We start from the raw sequence: 20,768 nt of genomic DNA on the forward strand, positions 1-20,768 counted from the left end.
GCATGACGGATAATATATTTTTTTTATACATGACGTACCCATCTACCACCAAAAAAATCTGAAATATAACTTTTATTAATTATGATTTTTATAATCTAACATTTTTAAAAATATTAATTAATGTCAAAGCATTAAACTATAATTTTCTAATCATTAATGAAATCTCAAAAGAGTCATTATTTGATTTTTTTGAAAATATTACCTAAAAATATATGAAAAACCAAGCAATTATATATATATATATATATATGATTTTTTTAAATACTCATTTTGGGTTATTTCTCAATCGGTACCTCCTTTTGTTTTTCCTCAAATAGTATCTCTAACTAAAAAAAATCAAACTCTTTCTTAAAAAATGTTCTATCTGTTATAGTGTTTTTGATTTATTATATTATTTTGACCATTATAAAGCTTACATGAAAACAATATAAGTGAGTCAAATAAAATCAAAACACACTAGAAATCATTTGATATATCATTTAAATATGCATTTATAATAGCTTGGGAATAACATCACCCAAATAAAAATAAAAAATAGTTTGTTATAGTGTATTGGCTGCCAAAATAAAAATACTATAAGATATACTAAAAAATATTATAAATAATCTAAATAAACTCCTAATCTCAATCAAATCAAGTACAAACTTAAAATTATGATGTCATCTACGAGCAATGATAACTAAATAGATATAATATGATATAACTTATAATATTTTTAAATAATATTTATAATATTTTTAATACCTAAATAAAAACATATAAGCATTATGAAAAATACTTTAAATGAGATAAATGGTAACAATGTAACAATTTATATTTGATGGAAAAATAGGTAAACAATTGAGAAGAAGAGTTGGTAGGGATATTTAGATTTTTTTTAAATTACCTAAAATACCAAAAAACTAATATATATATAAACCCGTGATTTCTCTTGGCGGGAAAACATTTGCCTCCCAACAAGAAAAAGCGGCTGCTCTTCCCCTCCTCCGTTGGCTTCCTCTCTTTTCCTGCGAAATGGAATCCGACACCGACTCCGATGCCTCCCACATCTCCGCCACTCCCCCTCGAAACACCAATCCTGGCCCCGATCATCCCAAGCCTAAGTTTAGGGTTTCTTCTCCTTCCAAGGAGAGATCTAAATCCAAATCCAAGCCGGTCCCCCGTAATCCGCCCAAATCCAAACCCAGATCGAACCCTAAGCCCTCCGATCCGCCGCCGCCGGTCTTCCCCTTCGCTGAGCTCTGCAACCCCCATGGCTTGTCCGTCGTCAACCTCCGGCGGCCAGCCGAACCCAATCGCGCCGCCTCCTTTTCTCGGCTCGTGTTGTCTCGGCGGCCTTCCTTCGATCCATTCGAGTTCGAGAATGGTGACCAAAGCAAGCTTTGTGACGAGGTCGTTGGGAGTTCCACCGTCGGAGGGACTGTTCTGAAGGAGCCAGCGAAATCCAAGCGCGTTCGTCCCAATCTCGTGGGGTTTGATGAGCCGGTGCAGCAGCCGAAGCGGCTGGATTGCGGTAGAGAAGGCAAAACCAGATGCTGTGATGATGTCGTTGGAGGTTCCATTGGTGGCATGGTTTCACTGAAGGAGCAAGGGAAAGGCAAACGCATTCATCCTAATTGGGTCGGAATTAATGTGCCAGTGGAGTTGCCGAAGCCGCTGAAGTGCAGTAGAGAAGGCAATTTTGTTCGGTTGAATATAAATGGCCACGGGAGGAGGTTCACTTTCAAGAATAGAAGATCTTCCATCTCCTCACGTGGTCACAGATGGCGTCGGAAGCTTATAGCAGGCAAACGTGAGGCTCAGGTAGCGGATGATTTTGTTTCGGATGCTCTGGTTGAGCAGAGGGAGAGCTCGAGTAATAGTAATCAATTAATTGAAGAGGCAATGATGGTTGCTCGAGAGGATCCATCGGATGAAAATTTGCAAAGATTGCTGAAGCTAACCCATGGCTACGGTTCATTTCGTGAGGGGCAGCTAGAAGCCATCAAAAGGGTGCTTGCAGGGGAGTCGACGATGCTGATGCTGCCAACTGGTGCTGGAAAATCACTCTGCTATGAGGTCAGTTTAGCTCGATCTTCTCCTTTCCTGAGTAAGTGGGATACAGCGTATTGCCATTTCTAGAATATAGTGGCAATTGGGAACTCTATGGCTCCATTCTATTTCTTTTTTTACTTGTAATTTTTAAGAAATAAAATTAATTTTATTTTTGTTTTTATTTTTATGAGATTTATTGTCAATAACGATATGGCATGTTCAGCTGCCAGCTTTGATTTTACCTGGAGTGACATTGGTTGTGAGTCCTCTCATGGCGTTAATGGTTGATCAACTAAGGAAGCTGCCTTCCTCAATACCTGGTGGTCTTCTTTCCAGCACTCAGGTAGCTAAATGTTAGTATCTGTCTCTGATGTTCAAACAAGAATTTGGGAATTACCTATTAGTTAACTGTTACCAATCTTCTCTTCTTGCTTCAGACAAATGATGAGGCTTCTGAAACCCTAAGAAGGCTTCATGAAGGAAATGTCAAGGTGACACTACACTGTTCATTTCTTCAAAAGACATTTGCAGATCAGTATTATGTAGAGAATCTCATAACCCCTTTGTTCTTGATTCAAACTCACAACCAAGTAAATCAAGTTAGGTGGCCAGGTATTAAATATTTTCTCAGTGGTATAATATGCTTATCTGGCCACGTGAATCAAGTTATCCACTATAAATCGGTAAAGCGTTAAACTAGAAATCATTAGTTTTATGACATGGTTTATGTTGACATATGTATGTCAAGTGGTACTATGGTAGTGTTTTGGGGGTTGAATTTGAAGCCTGTTCCTTTTATCATGATGCTATTTTCACTGAAATATTACTTTACATCATGGTTTAAGATTCCATTCAGTACAGGGCATGCCACTCGATATCTTGGAACCATACTAGTCCACCGGTGTCAAGACCAGTATTTGACTGATCTTTAAAACCTTCTTATGGATCACCTTTTGGAATGACAATATTGTTATCATATTTGCATTTTTCTACAATTTAGTTTCAAGATTTCAGCATTCAAGGTTGCTGATTGTTTCTTTCTATTCTCTTGATGATACCTATACAGCAAACCTATGGAATTCTTGTCCTAATGTTACAGGACATTCATCTTTCTAAATCAGGTACTCTTTGTTTCTCCTGAGAGATTTCTAAGTGCAGACTTCTTATCGATATTTGGGAATGAACTGTCTATATCACTTCTTGTCATTGATGAAGCTCACTGCATCTCTGAATGGTAAGTGGCCATTTAGTGCATTGGTGTCCTATTTGTGCTTTTGACTCGCAACCAAGGTCTGATAGGTTACCGGTACGTGAACCGCCCGGTACCGCTACAGTGCTACAGTATGAAAAGATTAAAATTGTTCGGTACACCAGGGTGTATCGCTCGGTACACCCTGATGTACCGCCCAGTGCACCGGTACCATATCGAGCCCGGGTCGAAACGCCGGTACGGTATGGTACGGCGAACCTTGCTTGCAACTAAATGTTTCAACCTGGTTTCTTTAGTGTTGTATCCTCTAATGTTGGTTTGCAATGCTTCCAGCCTAAATTTCTCTCTTCAACAGGTCCCATAATTTTAGGCCTTCGTATTTGAGGCTGAGGGCATCAATACTTCAAAGAAAACTTGGTGTTCAATGCATTCTTGCAATGACAGCAACTGCAACAACCCAAACTTTTCATGATATCATGTGTGCTTTAGAAATTCCACATGCTAATGTTATTAAGATGTGCCGAGTAAGAGAGAACTTACAGCTTTTTGTGACCATGAGCGAAAATAGGCAAGTTTGATCTTGTTGATTAATTTAATTTGCAAATTTCCTTTTTATCTTGTCTTTTTCTCTATGTTGATTCAACTTACCATGCTTCTTGTGAAAACCTAAATCAACAGATTGAAGGATTTATTGATTTTGATGAAGACTTCTCCTATGGTTAATATGCATAGTATCATTGTGTACTGTAAATTTCAGGTTAGGCTTCTTTTAACAATATATATTCTAAATATTGCTTCCATGTTTCTTTAATCAGGAACAGTATGTATATACCAAGCTTGATATGGTTTTCCTCATAAAGCAATTTACCTATTCTTTGACAAGTTGAACTGATCGAATACCTTGTGGTTTCCTTTCTTTTACATATACTCTCTGCCCTCATTCTGTTTTTTTCATCAGGGGAGATCATAAAGACTTTGTAAAATACAAAAGCAATAATCAATAGCTTGATGTCAAGGAGATCTTGGATTTGCTTACAAGCAAAGACAAGAAGACATTCCCATTAATGAAGATGATAGTTTCCTCCTGCAAAATTTCTCATATTCTGATGCTCTCATGAGGCTGAAGTTTTTGGTCTTAGGCTGTCCTTGTTAACTGGAGGGTTGTGATTAGGATTGTGCTTAGTTTGTACAGCTTGGGTTTTGGGAATTTATAGACCAAACTGGTAAACAATATCTGAGAAATTCTCACCCTGAATCATATCATTTTCAACAATATGAAACAAGCCAAACCAAATTGAATTGTCACTCTTTGGTTTTAACTTAAAAGTTGTTTATACAATATATTCACATGAGGTGATAGAGGTCTTTGCGGAGTCTTAAGAAGTTAGGAATAATGCAGGCAACAAAATATAAAATAGGAGGATTCAACTATGATTGTAGCTGTGGTTGACTATAAAAGTAGTGCTATGACTTATGGATTGATTGACCTTCAACATGAAGAGTTTCTTGAAGTTCCAACGGACTGTATACACCTATTCTGTTTCTGCCTTTAAAAATGGTTACTGTTTGCTAAAAACTCAAAAATAATCTAACTATCCTAATTCCTGTTTATTATAGTTTCTTGTACAACATGTTTCTATACACTTTTAGCTCTTTTTTACTAATATGAAAGTACCTGATTGCTCTGAACTCAGCTGAAACCCCAGCGGGAAGATGCACGATAAAAGTACCATGGGAAAGAACAACTTTTTTCTTTGTTTCTTTGGGAAGGAGGAAATGGACATTGAAATTATGAAGATTCACATGTACTTTGCAATATTAGTCTCAAGTTAGATATTAAAAGATGACTAGGTAACAAACAAATGATGACTAAATACTAGGTACTACCTGGAACAGACAAGGGGATCTACTGATGCTGGTTATTAGTCTTTTCCTTGTGAGACTAGACAATACAAAGTTAAGAAATATAACAGCTGAAAAATTTATCCCAGATAACAAAAAGGTTTCAGTGGTTGTTTGTTATGAGAAGTTGACAGTTGCTTGTGTCCCCATTGTGATTTGTAATTTTTTTATTATATTAGTCGTACACTGAAGAATCCCTTTTGCTTTTACCTTTATTTTTCCTGGCAGACTGAGACTGACATGGTGAGCAAGTTTCTTTGTGATAATAATATCCCTGCTAAGGTCGGTATTCATTTTTTACTTTATGACAGTTAGCTATTTCAAATGTCCCTGAATTTAAAATTTTATGCAAGTCAACTTCATAAACTGTTTCGTCCACTTAGGCTTACCACAGTGGCATCCCTGCAAAGAATAGGGTTCGTACACAGGAACTTTTCTGTTCTAACAAAATAAGAGTGGTAAGAATGATATTGTCATCACATTGTATTAAGAGCAAAACTTCATTTATATTTCTTATCAATGGTTTAGCCAATGCATGACCAATAAGAAATATTAATATTAAATAATGCTTGTCTTTATTCCTTTCCTTTTTCCATTGGAAGGTTGTAGCAACTGTGGCATTTGGCATGGGACTTGACAAGAGCGATGTTCAAGCGGTATGAGAAAACCATTGTGATGCATTCTCAACCCTGTAGTTATAGCATGAACCAGATTCTTTTTAAAATTTGTTCAGAGAGTGCTGCTAATTTGGTCCGCATGTTTTGGCAATTCCTTGGTCATTGCTTCTAGAACTTAATATATATTATGTGGTGGTTTAATCTTTCAGGTAATACACTATAGCATGCCTGCAAGTTTAGAGGAATACATTCAGGTTCCTATTCTGATATTCATCATTTTCAGTTAGATTGCAAGCACTTCTCTTTTTTCTTTATAGTTCAAAATCCATGCCCATGAACAATTTCCTTTATAGGAAACTGGACGTGCTGGAAGGGATGGGAAACTGTCTTATTGCCACCTCTTTCTAGATATTACTACCTACCACAAGCTTCACAGTTTATCATACAGGTATTGGAAGTATTAGACTTTGATTTCTAACTTGTTATTGTATTATTGCTCTGACACAGCTAATTTGCTTGCATTCATTTGGTGGCAGTGATGGTGTGGATGAGTATTCAGTTAGCAAATTTCTCTCCCAAGTTTTTTCCAGTGATGTTCACTTAACTGGACAAACTTGCTCCTTGGTTAAAGAGTCTATGTCCAGGAAATTTGATATGAAAGAAGAGGTTTTCTTTCTTCCTTTTTGATTTTTATCCATTTTCCTTTCAGCCTATTTCTTTGCACTTTCTGATTTTCTAATGTCCTTAAGTTGGATTATTTGTCATAGATTTATTCCTAGAGTTCCTTGGAGTATTTTAAACTTAATGCAATATAACTAACTTTTTGAGCCTCCTAGGCAAAATTTGTAATTTTCGTTTCTACACTTGTGTTGTTCCGGGCCATAGCCGGATCGATATGGGTCGACCCATAGCTGAACTGATATGGGTCCAGTGTTTTGTGTGTCTATCTGTCAGAACATACGACAGTACCATTGGGGATTGAAGAGGAGGGGAGGAAGAATGAAGAGGAAGAAGAACAAGGAAGAAGAGGAAAAAGAAGAAGATGAAGGAAAAAGAGGAAGCAAAAGATGGAAGAGGTCCAGAGGAGGCAGAGGAAGGGGTGGAGATGTATGGGAGCAAGTGACGAGTGCTCAAGCAGTGGGTATGGGGGTGGTGATAGGTGAAGACAACTGCACGAAGAAGGAAGAGGAGTCGCGTCGCACGAGCAAAGCCCTAGCACAGGTTAACAGAAAATAGAAAAATAACGAACTGCCTAATAAGGCAAAAGATTCATGTAGCACACCCCAAATAGTTGGGACTTTACGGCTTGTCTGGTTTTGTTATTATTGTTGTTGTACTGGATTTTCTAGTTTAGCTTGGAATGTGTACCAGCTGGCAGTTGGATCGGTGAAAACTGATCGAAGTGGACTGGACACTTCAGTTTTGTAATCCATGCTCCTAGGCCTTGAATGCTTCTATATAGCTTCCCAAGTGTTTATAGTTTTCACTATTCAATTTTTAATATACAAGGCATTCATTCTAGTTTTACTTTTAAGTTCTTGTAAGATCAATTTCTCAACCCAGTATATATATTTCCATTATATTCTGCATTATAATTGTTTGTATTTAATTAAGTAAAACTGCAGATTTATTAGTCATGTTGCTTCTTAGTTGCATGATGCTTTCCTACTTTTCATTGTGGACCTTACTGCTGTGTTGACCAATGAACTATAGCTGATGTTTGCCTTAATTTGATTCAGTGAGTTATGGGTCAGAAGTCTAGGGCAATCTACTTCATATAGATCTCTCAATGTGTCTTCTTATTTAAACTGTTTTTTGGGTTTTATAACTTTTTTCTATGTCCTCATGTCCTTTGGTAAGTATGTACTACCTAACAGCTTAGTGTGCAAATCATATCTGGTGATTTTTAACAGTGTAGTAAATTTCTATCTCTCATGGTGCTAATGTCCAATACCAATCTTATTCAGATTGAGGGGGAATCCAATTGGCTGATTCATGTCATCATTGTTGTTGTTGTCATTATTGTCATCTTTGTCATCGTATGCATTGTATTACCATATCCCAAGTATTGGTTGCCACCTTAGATATAAACCTAAACAAACTGCTACAACATTTTTTAAGTTAGTACTCATTTAGCCTCCAACACTCCATATTCTTCTGGCATCTGTTCAATTTAATTTTGCAAATAGCTTATAGGTTGATTTTTATCAAATAATGTGTTATTCATTGCAGGTACTCTTAACAATCCTTACACAACTTGAGATCGGTGATGAGCAATACCTTAGCCTACTTCCACCGCTGAATGTGACTTGTTCATTGTATTTTCACAAGGTATTCTGAAAAGTAAATCTGCTGAACCATATCTTTTATCTAACTGTTAAATACTTTTGCGATTCAGTGCCTTACTATTTTCCATAAAGTCTTTTTCTTCAGCCTAATCTTGCAATGTTTCCCTGAGCTGACCAGATCTTACATGCTCCTATGTAATTATTGTGATGATGCCAAGCAGAGAATTATTTATGTTTTGTCTCTGTAATCATGATACATCTTCTAAAACTGAACTTATTGCACTAGTGTTCTTGTAAGCACTAGCATATTAACTACAATACATATTATATGTTTGAGAAGACATTGCCTGTCAATTTCATGCTTCTTTCATGCCTCAACATTTTCTCCAAATTGCAGATACCTAAAACAAACTGAGGACTTGAAGTTTATTTAATGAAAGCTATAAAAGGATATTTTTAGCTCTTATAATATAAATGTTGCTTATAGTTGAACATGAAAATAACCTTTTCTTTGTAGGGGATAGTCGATGAAGTTGAGAATGTGCTCAGTTTAATAAGAGAAAGTGGGTAGCTTAGTGTCATGCTTAGAAGTTAAAACAAATGCCTTCTATGGAAAACCGAGGAGTATTAATTTTCCCGGATTCTGAAAATTTTACCAAATTTAAGAATTGCCTTTTCTCTTTCCTTGTCACTTAATAATATTGAAAGATCTTGTAGATACCAGGGTCAACAGTTGTCAAATCACAAATTATTATACTATTCTTTTGATTGGACTGCTACTTATAGTTTAATTTCCTGGTAAATGAGTCAGCAAATATTGCATTATGCTAGTTTTGGGTGAAAGCAATTTATTTTGTTTCAATATCCTACATCTAGCTCCTAAAAACTAAAACCTCAAGATTCCTATCTTTCTTTTGCTTCTGTGGTACATATCACTTATAGTCAAATGGCCTATTCGATTCAAACGAGCTTTGTTCTAATCTGGCTGAAATCCAATAATCAACGTACTAAAAATTAAGGTTTGCAGGCCCTACAACTGATTTACTGCTTGGGCATGACAATTTTGTTTCATATTCACCTTGTTTCTTAGCATAGATGTTATATATTCATTATCATCTTAAAGCTTCTATAGAGCTTTGAATTCTTTAGTTTATCTTTCAGGTTCTGTCCTTTATCTTACTTGAAATGTGTGGGAGGAAAGTCCTTCCACTACATAGAGTTCATTTCATGTCAAACTTAAGACCTAACCCTCAAATTTTTATTGAAGCCTTAATAATATTTCCCCGATGGAAAGTTGACATGCCACTAAAATCTCTTACAGACTCTTATGAAGACTTCATCTTATATATGGATTGACAACAAGCTACCTTATGACTTTCTGATTTCACTTTCTAATGTTACTGGAAGCTATCCTACATGGCATTACCTACACCTTCATCATATTATGATAAGATGGATTGCAATTTCACCATGCAACATATGATCACATTATGTTAATTTTTGTATCTGATTTAGGTTCTTTTTAAACTTCTGGATCATTTTGTTGTCAACAATCCCCATATTTTGTAACTTAACTTGATGCTAGTACAACAGTGATCTAAATAGACCAGATTCTCAAGTTTTTAGCTAATTCACTAACCAACTTGATATATTGGTTGATGGCATTCATATTTCTTGTTAGTTTGTCTAATTATGTAGATGGCTAATTAGGTTGGTTTTACAATATGCCAAGGTTCGCAATTTCGATCCGTATTGGTATACCGAACCTTGCTTGGTATGATATGTAACAAGGCATACCGATGGTACATCAAGGCGTACTGAGTGATATGCTTAATATAGCTGTAAACCCTCCGAAAATACCTGAAAAATAAAAAAAAAAGTTAGGATAGAGTTTTTAAGTTAGAAATAAATATACATTTAGTATTGTTTTAGTAAAAATAATGTAAATTATGTAAGAATAGTGTCACATATCTTTGAGAGAGTTTAGGAGAATGAAAATGTGAGAGTAAGAGAGAGATTGTGAGTGAAAAAGAGTTTGAGTTTAAGAGATTGTGAGAGCGAAATGAATTGAGAGAGAGGGGAGGAAAGTGTTTAAAGACCCTTTAGGTTGTCTCCAATGGTCAAATTAACCGTTTGAAACCCGATATAGGTCGGTAACAGTTGGTTTTGACCGTTACTGCCCGGTACAGGTCGGTAACGATCATATTTTAATCATTGCCGCTCGGTACAACCCCGTATCGCTCGATACAAGGTTAAAACTGTGGTACCACCCGGTAATGGACGATCCGCATACCGAGAAGCTCTTGGACCAGTACGGACCATCCGTACCGAGCAGTACACATCAAAATTAAAAACCTTGCAATATACAAAGTAACACTCTGCAATAGGATAGAGAGAGAGAGAGAGTTGGGTACATTTGATGCATCTACAGAGACTACTTTTTCTTTTTAGAGCTTAATGCATTCTTTCTGCTATGCAATAGGATATATATATATATATATATATATATATATATGTATATATATATATATATATATACATATATATATATATATATATATATATATACATACATACATATATATATACATACCAGGGTCTGCCGTACCGCCCGGTATGGGCGGTACGTACCGGTCCGACAGGTTGTCGGTATGCGGACCGACTGTTACCGGTCCGAGAGTACTGTAGCAGTGTAGCAGTGTACTATAGCACTGTAGTAGTGCTACAGTACTCGGTATACCGTACTGTACCGGTACCGAGCCCAGGTCGAAACGCCGGTACGGTACGGTACGGCGAACCTTGATACATACATACATACATACATATATATATACATACATACATACATATATATATACATACATACATATATATATATACATACATACATACATACATACATACATACATACATACATACATACATACATACATACATACATACATACATACATACATATATACATACATACATATATATATAGATACATACATACATATATATATATATATATACATACATATATATATACATATACATACATATATATATACATATACATACATATATATATACATATACATACATATATACATATATATACATACATATATACATATATATATACATACATATGAGAGAGAGAAAGAGAGAGAGAGAGAGAGATGGGTACATTTGATGCATCTACATAGACTCTACCATTTCTTTCTTTAGTTTGGTCTTTTACTTGTGAAACAATATAATAGAAGATAGTTAATTATTTTGAGTCAAAAATAAAAGTGTGCTCTGTGCTTTCTAATTTTTAGTTTGAATTTGTTTTATAATTTATGTTTTGTCTATTCTTTTTTACTTTTTCCTGCTTTTTAATAAATTTACTTTTTTTTTGCCAATTTGATCCCCTGATCCATGTTTTTTCTCCCCTCTGGTCCATGATCTGGTTGATCTAATCCAGGCCGGATCATTTTAGGTATTGTCAATCCCGATCACAATCCTGAATTTTCATTTTAAGATTTTGGATCCGGTGTTGTTACATGTACTCTTATTTGGATCTCATTCCCAAACATATAAAACATATAATTTTAAATCGGATTATTGTTTACCTGGTCTTGACTAAAATATGTGCAATATCATCTAGCTTTTTCTACTAAAAACAAAATTATGATGGCAAGCACAAAGCCTGGCATTCAGTGGCAAATCAGAGATGTCTGGTGGAGAAAATAGATAATTTTGTGCATTTGAAGGACCTCTTAGATGCTTGAGGATGTAAGAGCTGGCTAAAGCATGAAAAATCAATGGAAAACAAGATGAATATGCCAAACAAGAAGATGAAATCCAATGGTCATATACATGTTTTTGGTACCCAACCGACCTTAATGCCAAGTTCAATTATGTTTTTAGTGGAAAAATCTAGATGAATTTTAAGGAGCAGACAGATTTTAAGCACGCGAAAGCTGCATTATGGGACTATGCCCCATTGGCTAGTGGTTTAATGAAGGTGGCAGCTTTGTTTATACTATAGAATCATTGATACTAGGTCTTGCAATCAGATGACATGTTTTTATGTAGGTTCAGCGAGATTGTTGTCCTTATTCCTTGTCTTTGACAATAATATTTAAACTATAAATCAACGGGTAACATTGCCAATTTGCCTTGTAAGTTGATCTTTTCTTTTAACTTCTTTATTTTGGTTGTTATTTCTGCAGACAACCCCAGCGTTGCTCTCGGACAGGGATAATTTAGTGGCATCAATACTGAAGAAGTAATTTTTATTTTGTCTAACTAGTCAGCACCATGTTTTCCATTATTTTTTATACTCTCCCAAACTTATGATTCTTTGAAACATTGCAGATCGGAAATAAAGGACGGGCACTATACATTTGACATGCCAACAGTAGCCAATGGTGTTGGAATTAAAACAGCTAACCTGCTAAATAAGCTGCAAAACCTAAAGGTTTGGTCAGATCTATTATACCAATTAATTAATGTGAATGAAACTTCTGAATTTGTTTGATTGTATGCTCAATATGCAAGTATCTCTGCTGGATTGGAGATTCTTCAAACATCTGATTTTCCTTTTGACCATTCACCAAAGTATAGTAATGTTAAGTGGTTGTGGGTGGTTTATAGTGATTTTGTTTGTGGTTATGTATAATGTAGAATTTATTGTGGACAAGTTCTTTAAATGGTCTCCTTATTATATCCCATTTTTCTTTATTCATAATTTGTACCTGCAGAAAATATTATAAGTTCAGACTCAAATTTCAGAACTCAAGTCTGGGTCCATATAATTTGGCTTTCTACCCTCTCATGTCACTTGATTTCTTTTTGGCAAATAAAAATACTGGTTGTATCTTTTGATTTATCTTCATATGAATAAAGAATAAAGGAACGAAAGACAAGGGATATCAGATTAAAGGTTATTTTGAAGGCAATACATGAGTGCAAGGTTTGGCTGAAGACTATAATGTGATCTTGATGTTGAAGATGGACAACTATTAAGTTCTAATCCCATTTTATGTAATAGTGTGATTTAATTGGCTTTCCTTCTCTTAAAGTTTCTCTTGCTTTTCATCTTCTGTTCAGCTTTGCTACCTGCAGATTACTAGAAAGTACTTGATTCATTGTCGACTATTATAGAGCATACCATTGCTTTTCATTCTTTCTCAGGGAAGGCGCAAAAATACTCTCCAGAAACTTCAGTGTCTGCATCTCAAGTTTTTTTAAAATCAATCTAAAGCAGAAAGCTGTACTTCACTTTTTATTGTCTCATTTGTTTCTTTCTATGTCAGTTTCATTGACTGAATAACTTGGTTCCGAATTTTCACCTGCATAGTGACAATCATGTGTTCATGGCGTGAAGAATTCATTGTGTATCTTGTTCTTGATAGTTCTACAAATATGTCTACAGGTTTTCAAATCATGTTTTGTTCCTTCTATTGATTAATATAAAGAACTAATAAACTTTTCAATATGTTTCACATTGAACTCAGTCTTCGGGGGAAGTTACATATGATTTGAAGGATCCAGCCTTCTGTTTCACTATAGTGAAGAAACCAGATGACTTTTGCTCCCTATCAGCGAATCTAACAAAAAGACTTGCTAAGGTTGAAAGCTGCAAGGTGATTTAGCTTCCTTCCAGTAACTTCATGCCCACTTCTGCTTTAATGCATTAAATTCTGTGTGAAGTTTAAACTGAAAAAGAATGTCACTTGTACTAGTGCTTCTCAATACCTTTGCTGTTAATAGTTGGCAACACTTGTTCAATCGGTAACAAAAAATGTTTATGAATGTTTTCTCTGATTTAAATAGGTTCAAAAATTAGACACAATGTTCAGTGTTGCATGGTCAGCTGTGAAAGTGTGCAAAGGCACCGATGGTTGTTCCAATTCATTGCACTCAACATGTATTCAAAGAAGAATTTTGGACTACTTCAGCAGGAGGCATGATGTATTAGATGATACTAATATATCTTTTAAGACGGCACGAAGCAGGTTTTTGTTATCTAATGGATCTTTTATATTGCATCCAAAAACCAAAAATCCTGAGCTTGCTAGTCTTTTTTTTTTTTTTTTTAATGCATGTGCTTCATCTAATTGAACGAATGTCACTGTTTATCTTTCTAGTCCATTTCTACGAGCAGATATAAAGGTTAGCCACCATTTCATACTTTTTACTTCTACTCAACTTAATGTCTTCATATTTTATTAAGAATCGAGGTTTTCTCCTTTTGTCAACAGGTTTTTCTGCAGAGTAATTCCTACACCAACTTTACCCCAAGAGCTGTTGCACGTATTATGCATGGCATCACAAGCCCAGCTTTTCCTTCTTCAACTTGGTCCAAAAGCCATTTTTGGTATTCTTCATCTATTACTAAGTTTATCAAATTCCATCTTACTTCACATTGAGGATAGTGTGATTCATATGTTTACATGTTTATGCATCTCATGAATATCAAGAAATATTCTGGATTTAGTATTGTTATGCATAAAGTCAAATTGTTTGCCAGAAAGAAACTGGTTTGAATATTAAAGACCATTTTGCTTCTCTTACAGGAAATTGCTTAATGATTTTACATTTCTCGTCCTTGGAATAGCTTTTTTTTCAATTTTATTCTTTTGGGCAGGGGACGGTATGTGGAGGTTGATTTTCCAGTTGTTATGGAAGCTGCAAAAGTGGAGCTTATGAACTTCGCGGGCAAATGTGGCCACTGATTGTAAGCTCTCTGTTAGCATAATCATACCCATAACAACTATTCTCATCTATTACACTTGAACTTATAGGTCATTAATGGCTAATTATTCTTTTAGGTGCTCAAACTTCTATAATTTGTCTCTCATCAAGTACTTACCAACTACATCAAGATCGATGCCGATCAGTGGTTGATTGGTATAATTCTGATATGATCTGATATATCAACACTTGGTACAGGTTAGTACCATCTGGACGAGAGAAAAAGGAGAGGGAGGAGAGACGGAGAAACTTGAGGAGAACACTGAGGGAGAGAAAGTGGATGCGGTAGCTTGGGTGGCGATGTTTAGAGACGGGAGAGAGAGAGAGGGAGGGAGATTACTTCTGTTTACAGCAGTGCGTAGCTGCCTGTTGGCTGCTGTGTAAACAGTAGTTCACAATGGACCCTCGTCAAATGACAAGTGGTTGGGCTGCCGCAGTGCACGAGTTTATATGTTTTGTAATTAGACAATTAGAAACTCTCCAAATTAACTATGATGAAATGTTTTCAGCATCTGCAGTGGATCTATCCACAGCTGTAGGATGGAATTATTGATTCATTACAACATGTATTGCTTGGACTGCTGTTGGATGCCTCTCTTCTTAGTTTATGCACAGTACTGGTATATATTACCTGTCGTTCATAGTGACTTAATGGTGTCATCTCTCAGTTGCATGTGGACATGTGATGCTCCTCTAATAATCTTGGTTATTATTTTAGGTAACTATGTACTATCTAGCATTATCGTTTTGAGTATCAGATTTACTTTGGATGATTTGTTGATTCGATATGTACTAATTTTTATCGATATATCGACAGGGTATATCGATATATTTTGGGTGGTATAGCAGTCCTTGGTACTATCACTCATGTTAGATGTATGTGAAATGAAATTATATCAACATCTAGATCCCTTTTTCCAATTATAGTGATATGTATGTAGCAGTTCTTTTTTGTAATGTTGCATTTGCAAAATTCTTAAATAGTCTTAAGGTAACGACAAGTAGATATGCATCTAGATCTCATATATTATTATTACAAGGACCACTTAGATGGCCTTCTTAGTTCTTTGTTCGACGGTGCAGGGATTAAAGACAGCCTTTCTTTGTGTTTTTTTTTTTATAAAGCAACACTATCATCATCTTGTAAATGCTTATGGAGGCAAGACAACAGAGCTGTACCCAGCATGAGATACATTGGCCCATCTCTTTGACAATTGGTCTGCTTTAAGCCACAACATACAACTGACCCCAGCTGGATCTGCCATGTCTCTGTTCATCTGTCCTCTACCCCAAGCTGAATGGGCCAAATCTTTAAGAACAAGACTCTCAGTTTCTAGCCCCACATTGGCTGCATTGTTGGAAAGAAGAAACAAGGCATGGCATAGCTGATGATAATAAAGTTAAAATTGTTATTTTTTAACCACAGATGTGGATCCAAATTTGAGGTCTTGGAAAGAAATATTGAGTATAGAAAATACAAAGAATATGTAAAGTGATACAACAGGAGCAATGTACACACTTTGTGGAGGCACATGGAAGAAGATCATATAGTGTATCTACAACTAGTTTTCATTATAGAAAACTAATCTATACAGTGATGGGGGCAAATACTTATTTGTCTGTTTATTTCTTTGTGCATCATTATTTGATCTCATGGTCTCTCTTACAAAATTGTTATCTGGGCATCACATTGATGCAGCAGCAACTATTTGACCTCAAAAGGCACACCAGTGCCAGTGATGGCACAGCTGATGATTGAGACACCCCCCAAAAAGGTCACTCATCTCTTATCTCTCTTACTTGGCTGGAATTCACCCGTGTCCATGTCAACCTTTATTTAGCTGCTCAGTACTAATATGACAGTGCATGAGATGGCTATAAAACATATACCAGTGGTTGGATAATGATTTGTGTTCTGTAGTCCATGAAGAAAGCACTGCATGTGCTTCTTCTTCACGGCACACAGCTCACATGGAAACACCTTCCATTATGGCCATATCCTTTCACTGCTACTATGACACCAAAATTTATTTTTGATCGAAGTTGGATGGATTCAACAGAAAATAAGATAAAATGGACTATCGTCCATGTGCCTGGCACCAATTCCCATGCTTCTTCCCACAGCAGCTCTTGTCCTCTCTCTCTACCTTGCTCTTACCAGATCTTGACCTCTTGAGATGCATTTGAGTTTGTGTGCTTGCGTTGTTTCTGTACTCGAGAATGAGCTCCTGCTGCTGAAGCAGGCCATAGATTTGAGGAAATCTTGGGGTTCTCTGACCTTGACTTGATGATGACTTGCTTCCGTCCGTAGAATCTCAGAAAAGAGACGAGCTTTGTGCAAGCTCGATGTTCCGTTTACGTGGGGAGTTGGTGGTGAAGGAATGGGGCAGTGGATGCGCTGTTGATCGCATCGGTTTCTGAGAGAATGAGGCCTGTAGAGAGCAAGGGGACCTGTACATTTGATTCGGCGCAGGAGGATAATCCCGGCAGCAACGCTTGCAATGGCGATGTCGGACACAAAGCTCGTCACTATCGGAAAGCGTTGAGCTCGCGCAGCAAGCCGGCGCCTTCGAAGTGGGATGACGCGCAGAAGTGGCTGGTTGGGCTGTCGGGCCGCGGAGCTCACCAGCACGCCGTGAGCAAGCCGAGGAACTCGAACGCCGACGATAGAAGGCTGCTCACTTCACTGTCCCAGCGAGGACGGGATTCTTGTAGCAGCGCTGATGGAGTCTTGGAGGGCGGCGTCGTTCTTGCGATTACTGCGTGCGATGAAGGGGAAACGAAGAAGATGGATTACAACGAAGCAATGTGGAGGACGAATAAGCCGGTGCAGGATTCGTCCATGGTGGTAAGATCCGTTTGCTTGAGAGACGCAGGGACGGAGATGACTCCAATTGCAAGCAAAGAACCATCGAGGACGGGCACGCCACTTGGTGCGTCGACTCCGGTGTTGAAGAGCCCGGTTTGTTCTCGATCATCCACCCCTGTGAGATGCCGTCAAGGTGCTCAACAAAATGACAGCTACAAAGAAGGGATGAGGAGTCTCGAGAGAAGCGAGGCCGTGCCTTTCGGCGCGGCCGGCGGGAGCAATTGGCCTTCGAGAGAAGAATCTGGGACTGACGGGGCCAGGTCATATGAGACCAGTGGCTCGGCGCAAGATCGGAACCCGAGTACGCTGGAATCCCGAGCCACGGCATGGGATGAGGCAGAGCGTGCGAAGTACTTGGCAAGGTAATGAATTCTCTCTGGTTTACTCCTCATGTTCTCTCTTATTTAGTTTCTTTCCTTGCATTTATAAGAACTTGTTATTTTGCCAGCATTACCTGCTTCGGAGTGTGTTTGATGCATTCTACATTTCAGTATCTCTTGTGAAGTCATAATTTGTCGTAAAAGTTGCTCAATATTGTGACAAATTCTTATGGTGAAGAATGAGAACAGGGTATTCAGTGGTTCCTTTCTCTAAGAAAAGGTTACTTTGTAGTTCATTCCCTTAACGGTGTACTAGGTAAGCTCATCTTAGGATACTTGTGGATCGTAACTTTGTCAGTCGAAACCTAAAACTTAATCATGTGGTAGCATAAATGATCTGAAGTCCCTAATGATTATCCAATAAATAAGCATAATGCAAAAAGAGACTTTCCTTTTGCAATCTCCAAACTGGCGTGGACTGATCCAGGGTGAATGGATAATAATCCGACCTAAAAGCTTAAACCAATATATTATGAACCAACACTGATACATGTAGCCTTCGGCTTTGGAATAATCCAACTCTTTCAATATCGAACATTGAACAAAATAATTGTTCCTGTAAATCAAAGTGTAGCAGGAAGAGTGAGCGGTTTAAGGCATTGGATTTTGCTGTCTGGACTATATAATTCACATGTATATGTTGACCATACAACATTAGAATGCTTAGCTTCAGCCCAAGAGCTATGAGGACCGCAGTGCATGTTCATTGTAGTTCACAATTTGTGTGAATCTCCACTGAAGTTACAAGATGTATTCCATTGGCAAATGCATGTATGCAGGATATTAATTTCATGTTCTTTTGGGAATATATTTTGAACAACATGCCCAATTATCTCCTTATAGATTTTTGAGTCTTTGCTGCTTAGTTCTAAAATAAGCTTTTGTTCATTGCTGTATCAGAAGAATTCAATTTCTTTGACTCCAGCAATATTAGCATTTACTTATTTGTACTTTCTCAAGTGTTTGCATTATGCATCTTCAGATACAAGAGTGAAGATGTGAAGATACAAGCATGGGAAAATCATGAAAAAAGAAAAGCTGAATTGGAAATGAGGAGGATGGAGGTACAGAACCAATACATGTTATTTCTCTTTCTTTTCTCTCTCTACATAAGCATTTGTTTCAAAACATCTTTGGTTAGAGCTAATTTTACTTTAAATTCTCATAATAGGAGACATGATGCATATGTCTTGCCATCCTCTTGTCAAGATGGTTCTTGGACAGTATTAAATGTTTCAAACGAAGGCATGCTTGGCATGAAACCCTTCTGTCTGACTTTTTTCGTTCGATACAAGTTAATTCTGGACAACTTTCTTGACTCACAGGTTAAGGCAGAGAGAATCAAATCACGAGCCCAAGAAAAATACGCAAACAAGTCAGCTGCAGCAGGAAGGATCGCAGAGGAGAAGCGTGCCAGTGCAGCGGCCAAGCTGAATGAGCGTGCCGCAAGAACTTCCGATAGAACAGACTACATCAGGAGGACAGGGCACCTGCCATCCTCTTTTTTCTCCTTCAAGTTGCCTTCTCTTTGTAGTTGAGGGCCATTGCTGCAATCTGTGAGCTGATGTTTTTAAGTGTTGCTGCCTTTGTTCTGCTCTTGCACTACTGTGTCAGCCGATGTTCATCGGGGTTGTATTTGCTCAAGGGAAATGCATTTTATGTGCTCCCATCTTCATTTGACTTTTCTTCAAATCAGAATAATTTATAGAATAATCTTAGCACAAGTAGCTGCAGCAGCTGCTGCTTCTTCTCAACTAACAACTATATTTCTTGTTGAAATTGCTATTTCTTATAATTTGTACCTTTTTCTTAGATGGTAAACTGCAAAAAATGAATATGTTTGTCAATTTGATGTTATGAGTTTGGCAGAGACAATTTATGTAGCCGTGCTTAGCCAACTAGACAATCATGTTCCAGATCTCAGTAATACAGATCAATCTACCATGAAAATAACATAAGGCTATAATTTGATCAGCAATGTTTTCTCATTGAACTCCATGTTCTGTGACAATCATGTATCTCCCAAAAATGACTGGCCTTTCTAGATTTTTTTTTTCTAGAGTTCAACTACATCACTAGCTTCAATTTTGCCATTATTTTTTTGAACTTCAATTAAAACTTTGTTTAAACTCATCTGACATAATTATCAATGCAAAATCTGTCTGATAAATCCATATTGACTGATAGGTCAAAGTTAAGACAAGCTCAACAAGTTGTAAATAAAGATTTTTGAACTATACTTAATAAGCCAAATAAATTTTCTTATTAACATTTATACCAAATTATCAAGTTTATATTCTATCGTGCCATGTGATCGATTTTCTTCAAGATTTATAGATGAAATTTGACTAAAATAAATAAACCTAAGAATTCAGTAAACACAAATTAAAGTCTACAGATCCAATCCAAGATTATTATTTTAGATAAAAATTATTGGATAAAATTTTTAGTTCTCAATTTTTCGGATATACGTTAGACCAATATTTTATATATAAAAAAATACACGACGCTTTAAATCCTTTAAAAAAATCGATCTTATATATCGTAATTTTTCAATAATTTAGGTATATATTTAAAAAATATAAACAATTACTTCACACATAGTGCCAGTCCGAAAACTCAACTCTACCCGTCGTTTCTACCTGAATGGACATTGGACAAAGGATGGCCCCCACGACAGGCGGCCAAGCCCATAGACGGCTACTAACAAGCCACCGACAAACGCGTTGCTACGTTTC

The 20,768-nt window shown here is 36.8% G+C and overlaps 2 protein-coding genes across 2 annotated transcripts; both read left to right on the forward strand.

The window, feature by feature from the left end:
• The first annotated feature begins 928 nt into the window (after positions 1-928).
• LOC135640898 (ATP-dependent DNA helicase Q-like 5) lies at positions 929-15,311 on the forward strand. Its single transcript, XM_065155723.1, has 21 exons — positions 929-2,058; positions 2,258-2,377; positions 2,472-2,525; positions 3,156-3,268; positions 3,600-3,812; positions 3,923-4,001; positions 5,375-5,428; positions 5,530-5,604; positions 5,749-5,802; positions 5,973-6,017; positions 6,117-6,211; positions 6,300-6,429; positions 7,996-8,094; positions 12,255-12,310; positions 12,400-12,502; positions 13,542-13,670; positions 13,861-14,042; positions 14,175-14,199; positions 14,289-14,404; positions 14,675-14,764; positions 14,980-15,311. Exons 1-20 carry the CDS (start codon positions 1,015-1,017, stop codon positions 14,760-14,762), a joined length of 2,874 nt encoding a protein of 957 aa, XP_065011795.1. The 5' UTR covers positions 929-1,014; the 3' UTR covers positions 14,763-14,764; positions 14,980-15,311.
• A 1,386-nt stretch (positions 15,312-16,697) lies between these two features.
• LOC103989316 (uncharacterized) lies at positions 16,698-19,784 on the forward strand. Its single transcript, XM_009408125.3, has 3 exons — positions 16,698-18,012; positions 19,013-19,094; positions 19,356-19,784. The coding sequence occupies exons 1-3, from the start codon at positions 17,207-17,209 to the stop codon at positions 19,566-19,568; spliced, it is 1,101 nt and encodes a 366-aa protein (XP_009406400.2). The 5' UTR covers positions 16,698-17,206; the 3' UTR covers positions 19,569-19,784.
• The last annotated feature ends 984 nt before the right edge of the window (positions 19,785-20,768 follow it).

Source organism: Musa acuminata, chromosome BXJ3-6 (assembly GCF_036884655.1).
Source record: "Musa acuminata AAA Group cultivar baxijiao chromosome BXJ3-6, Cavendish_Baxijiao_AAA, whole genome shotgun sequence".
NCBI classification, from domain to species: Eukaryota; Viridiplantae; Streptophyta; class Magnoliopsida; order Zingiberales; family Musaceae; genus Musa; species Musa acuminata.

Excerpts from the sequence above, each read along its gene's own strand:
- LOC135640898 (XM_065155723.1), top strand. The coding sequence starts at position 1,015 with ATGGAATCCGACACCGACTCCGATGCCTCCCACATCTCCGCCACTCCC. Across the intron at positions 6,212-6,299 it reads CTTCACAGTTTATCATACAG|TGATGGTGTGGATGAGTATT; the intron begins GTATTGGAAGTA and ends ATTTGGTGGCAG. Across the intron at positions 12,503-13,541 it reads ATAAGCTGCAAAACCTAAAG|TCTTCGGGGGAAGTTACATA; the intron begins GTTTGGTCAGAT and ends CATTGAACTCAG.
- LOC103989316 (XM_009408125.3), top strand. The coding sequence starts at position 17,207 with ATGAGGCCTGTAGAGAGCAAGGGGACCTGTACATTTGATTCGGCGCAG. Across the intron at positions 18,013-19,012 it reads CGTGCGAAGTACTTGGCAAG|ATACAAGAGTGAAGATGTGA; the intron begins GTAATGAATTCT and ends ATGCATCTTCAG. Across the intron at positions 19,095-19,355 it reads TGGAAATGAGGAGGATGGAG|GTTAAGGCAGAGAGAATCAA; the intron begins GTACAGAACCAA and ends CTTGACTCACAG.